The 5,197-nt window shown below is 49.4% G+C and overlaps 1 protein-coding gene across 1 annotated transcript in view; it reads right to left on the reverse strand.

Annotated features, from left to right (window-relative positions):
• Positions 1-5,055, reverse strand: part of Pmar_PMAR008201 (hypothetical protein) — a gene marked incomplete at both ends in the record, with an annotated part of 5,557 nt that extends 502 nt beyond the window's left edge. The window contains 6 exons of the mRNA XM_002768971.1: positions 8-61; positions 125-629; positions 1,167-2,843; positions 2,865-3,113; positions 3,692-4,773; positions 5,001-5,055. Of these exons, the coding sequence (XP_002769017.1) occupies positions 8-61; positions 125-629; positions 1,167-2,843; positions 2,865-3,113; positions 3,692-4,773; positions 5,001-5,055 (3,622 nt within the window). The remainder of the gene's footprint in view (positions 1-7; positions 62-124; positions 630-1,166; positions 2,844-2,864; positions 3,114-3,691; positions 4,774-5,000) is intronic.
• Between the last annotated feature and the right edge of the window lie 142 nt (positions 5,056-5,197).

Here is a 5,197-nt window from a genome sequence, read left to right on the forward strand (position 1 = left end):
GACCTACCAGTCTGCTCGAAGGGGCACAAGTTGTGGATTGACTCCATTTGCTTACGACCACCTGGGAGAATTACCATCACACGATTACCAGACATTGTAGCATCAACAAAACCTAAGCAACTACCAAGATCCGCCTTACGCATACGTTGGCGGATCACTGCAACAGGTTCGCCCACATACGGAGACCAGCGACGCTGTTTACCAATACCAAGAGTCTCCAAAACATGAGTTCGCAAAGACCGCCAGTAGGTTTCAAGATAATACTTACGGAAGGCCAAGGCATCTCTGGCAGGAAAACACTTGAGAGGAAAACCCAATACTCGAAGAGGACCAACTTGTTTTTCATAACCAAATGCCAGCAAATCTGGTGTCACAGGCCTCGTCTTCGCATCAATCTCAACAAGACGTCCCAATGGGCGGGAGTTGAGAATAAACGACAAATAGTCCAAGAGAAGGCCGAACTCTCCATCATCATCTGGTATACGGCCACGAACATGACGTAAGGCCTTCCTCAGAACAGAGAGAGCCACACCATGCAAACGGTTCGAACGACCCGCTTCCCAAGGAGCCGATGAAGCCAACACATAGACATCGGTCCCAAGCTTATCCTTTATATCACGATGGAAAGCCTGCGACGAAAAATATGAAGCATTGTCAACATACACGCGACGAACGCCTCCTCGTTGAAACTGTGCTCGTTGAAGGCCCTGCAGAATACTCTCAGAGTCTTCCTTATCAAGTGGTAGCAGAGTACAATGCCCAGTACAACGACAAACCACAACAAGCATCTTCCGCTTCTCACCAAGGTGAACCACATCAACATCAACACTCCAATATGGAGGCTCATGGAGCATAGCAGTATCATCTCGCGATAATATAGGAGATGATTTACCACGTCGAGCCTTTTCTAGTCGACACGGGACACACCGAAACAGGAGACTCCTCGTCTCTCGCTGGCCAGCTGGTAAATAGAATTGACCACACTGTGCCAGGGTAGCCTCTCGCCCCCCATGACCACACAAACGATGTGCGTCACGTAGCAATAGTCTCCTCCATAACAAAGCTGCTTTGGGAGTATAAAATTGCCGCAATGGTTCTCCAATAGGACTTCCCAAATTAAAATAAATGATACCATCCTCTTCACTAATTCCACCGCCTCCTTCTACTAGCCGCTTCCGTTGATCATCCGGAAGAAGACCTTGAGCACTACGAACCAAAGTGACCAACTCGTCACATGGTAGATCATCGGAAGAACAGTGCACAGTGGACGCCCACGCCCTGATAACCTTCCGGAGTACACCACAAAGAGTAAGCGCGCCCGAAAGATCCCAAGCTTCTCCTGCAATGGACTCAACTAGAGACGGAGAACTGGCAGGACCAACTCTCGATAAAGACCGAAGAGAGAAGACAGCATCTGTAATTACCACACACGTTTCACCTCGTAACATAATATCGGCGAGAACCCCTGATACTCGGGAATCAACAACATCAGAGCCGGCCACCAAAAAGGCAGAATCTTCTGCAACAATATATGAGGCCATCTCTTCCATCGGAGCATCTGGGGATGGCATACTACCAGCATCAGACCGGAGTAAAACTTGGCAGAGCGCATCTTTAGTCCCATCAGGGAGCTCACACTGTCGTTCAAAAAGTCGTGACAAACTATCGGCGACCCGGTTATCCTCTCCACTCAAATACGTCACCGAGATGGTGGATCCTGGGACTGTTCGTCTAATAGACGCACATTCATCTGCACACGCGCCTAGTAATCGACTAATGGCACGCCTCTCAATAGACTTGCTCCTAGGGGCTGTGGGTAGACCCATAGTAGTAGCAGAAGACCATGATACCGCGGCTCGATTGTCACAGGAAATACGAATATCGTAAGACACCTTAGACTTACGGCATAAAGCTGAGGTGGCGGTCACGATATCACCAATGGACTGTAGACACCTAAGTAGGGCGCACAGCTCCCTCCTATTGCTGTGCCATGCCACTTGACTAGCACGCCACCGCCAAGAATCTTCTCGCAACATAACGGTCGTATCACCATTCACCACATAATCGATAACATAGCCACCCCCAGAAAGACTGGCATCGGACGCAGACTGCAACAACAGATTGCCTCTTTCTGGTAGCGGAAGGCCTACACGATGCGCACACAGACCAGCAACATCTCTTCTCTCAATAACCCATTTCAACAAGGGTAACATAGCCGGAGAAGACACTATAGGAATCAAGGCATCCCACGAGGAGAGATGAACCGAGCTCATTCCGGCCACACTTCTCAAGGCGTCAGCAAGGGCTCGATCAATAGAATGTTGGAGGAGTGGATCTACCCCCAATAGACCAGCTAGCCCAAAGATCTCTCGTCGAGTAAAGGATGACGCCTTCAGTATCTCCTCAGCCTTATCGGCCGCTTGATTGAGCCGAGCCAAGCGTTCACATACCAACACTAGGGAACCGCCAGAAAATCGAAGATTAACACCGAGATACTTCCCGGTTTCTTCGACTGAGCACGTCACTCCTCGATCAGAGAGCGCCTTCTGCAAATCTCCTCGCAGTTCCGGAGTAGACAAAGCAGAAAATTTACGATAAGGCGTATGTTGACCACCAGCTTCAAGAGTGTTAAGCCAAAGGGAGAGGTCACGGACAGGAACCTTCACGGTTCTATCAGCAAACATATAATCATCGACCACCAACTCGAAAAGGTCGCTCCCAAAATGACATGCCAACTCCTCCTCACTAGCACAAAGGGAGGATGCAAGTCCAGCTGGACCCACATTCACTCCAAACGTGAGTCTATCACTCACAAAGACATCACTGCCAGCATACAACAACATCTGAGAGCCATAAACTCTCACATGATAAAACGCGGCAGTTGCATCCCCCACCAATAAAATGGTAGGGGAGGCGATCATTAATCGCACAAATATAGCCGCCGTAGAAGGGACAAAGCTGGAAGCATCCGGCAACAACATATTAGCAGATCTAAAATCACAAACTAAGCGGCCTTTACGGGCACCAGGAATCCCTTCGCCACCAAGCAGAAAAACATTCGCTTTGAACGGAGAGTCCACAGTACCCTTCTCAACTTTAGTCCACCATTGACGCTGAACATATTCTGCTACCAAACCATCGAAGATACGCTTTCGCTCTGGACTCAACCGGTTGCGAAGCGCCTCCGAATACTCCCGCACAACAGTATCTCCTGAAGGCTTTGGAAACTTGAGTTCGCACGTCACAGATTGTCTTGGGATATCAATGATCTCAATTGGACAAAGAGGGCGAAAACGAAACTCAAATTTCGGAGCGTAAGGAACAGGACGCCAATCGAACATACAAAGGCGATTCAACGCCGCAGTAACAATGCTCTGCTCCTCGGGAGTGGGCACAACCGAGAGAGAATCAACACCGGACATAGTAGGCGGGGGAACGAGAGGAATTACACCATTCTTGGGGTCCAAATCGTCAACCACATACACACCATACGTATCCGGAAAATCACTTTCCAATGTAGCCTCTGGTGGCACAGAAACCACAATATTAAGCTTATCAAGTACTTCACGACCGAGCAGCACACGAAAGGGACCATAACATTTTCCAGATATGGTACCGAGGGTGCTGGAAGGAAAGATATTGAAGACACTGGAACTTCAAGTTTACCACCACGCAAACAGATCCTTCCTACAATCTCTTTCCCTACGTTGACTACAGTACCATCTGCCAATTCAACAATAGACACATCAACCTTCTCGCTGGGGTCGCACGGAACTTCATTCCCAAGCCAATACGAGAGTCCAGCACCAGTATCCACTACAGCCTCAACTTGATACCACTCACCAGGACTAGAATCGGGAGAGAACTGAGCCTTCAACACGATCTCAGGGGGAATAATACCACCACCAGTAACCGCATGGGCAACCACATCCCGACTCTTCTCTACTTGAGAATTCTTATCAGTCAATCCTCGTGAGAGTCGAAACCCTTCACCCCCAGACGATTGACGGCAACGATAGGGTCGAACGAAAAACTGGCCGTTGGAAAAGTCTCCATCAGGCATCGAGGTCTCCTTACTGAACCCGAATATACAATACGGCTTCCCTCTACGGTTCTTACCACAATAGACCACATCGGCTTTCGTCAGAGCTTTAACCTTCTCACGGTTCTTAGAGTCGGCACCAGCACCATAGAAGACGGAGACACAGGACTTCTCGATGTTCTCAATCTCCTGAATACGAGCAACCTTAACAGGGGACGAAGTAGGATGACTGTGAACAGTAGGGTCCTTGCCCAACACCTCAGAGTCCTCAAACGAACGACACGCCGACCTTATAGCCCCAGAGACACTCGGACCAGAAGTAGAGAAAAGAGGAAGAAGAGATTCCCAGTCCTGGTGGACATCATCTTCAAAATGCCACACCCCTCCTGACATTGCTTGATGACAACTGCGTATTCTATCAACAGTATGCTTCCTAAGATTCATAGGGAGCTTACCAACGATAAGGCGGGTCATCAATTTCAACTCACTCCGATCGGAAGGATATACCTCACCATACAAAACATAAATACCCTTAACCTTCCGCAAAAAGGAATCGCACGAGCGAGTGCCTTCAAATCGCAACTGTGCCAGGCGTCGCTGGTACTCCTCCTTCAGTGGTAGCCGAGAGCAGAACTGCTTGGTGAGGGAATCTACCAAGGGCTGCCACCTATAGGCATTATCACCAACCTCCTCAAGGGCAGCTTCCTTGACCTCCTTCTCCTCAAGAGTTGCTAAGAATGCAATGGTGATGGTACACTCAAGGGTCTTCACTGGGACGAAACGTTCCTCGCCACGACTGCTCATATGTATTCCCCCACCAGCCTCCACTAGTAGACGACCAAAGGCACCCAGATGAGCCTTGAGTTTGAACCGATCAGTGAGTTTGGGGAAACGGATTTTACCAACAGCATCAGCAGTCAAAATACGCCCCTTCCGGACACGTCTACCAGCGTGATACGCCGAAGGGGGATCCGGCGCGTAAGAATATCGTCGATAATCCGGTATAGGACCATGAGACGATACGGCCGAGGGCGATGACGATGATGATGATGATGACGGCGATGACGGTGAACCACCAGAAGCAACAACCGGGGGTAGTATCTTCACTCGACCATCCCGAGTGTTTTCAACACCGGATGGTAATCCTGCTAATGC

Source organism: Perkinsus marinus (assembly GCF_000006405.1).
Source record: "Perkinsus marinus ATCC 50983 genomic scaffold scf_1104296966738, whole genome shotgun sequence".
NCBI classification, from domain to species: Eukaryota; Perkinsozoa; order Perkinsida; family Perkinsidae; genus Perkinsus; species Perkinsus marinus.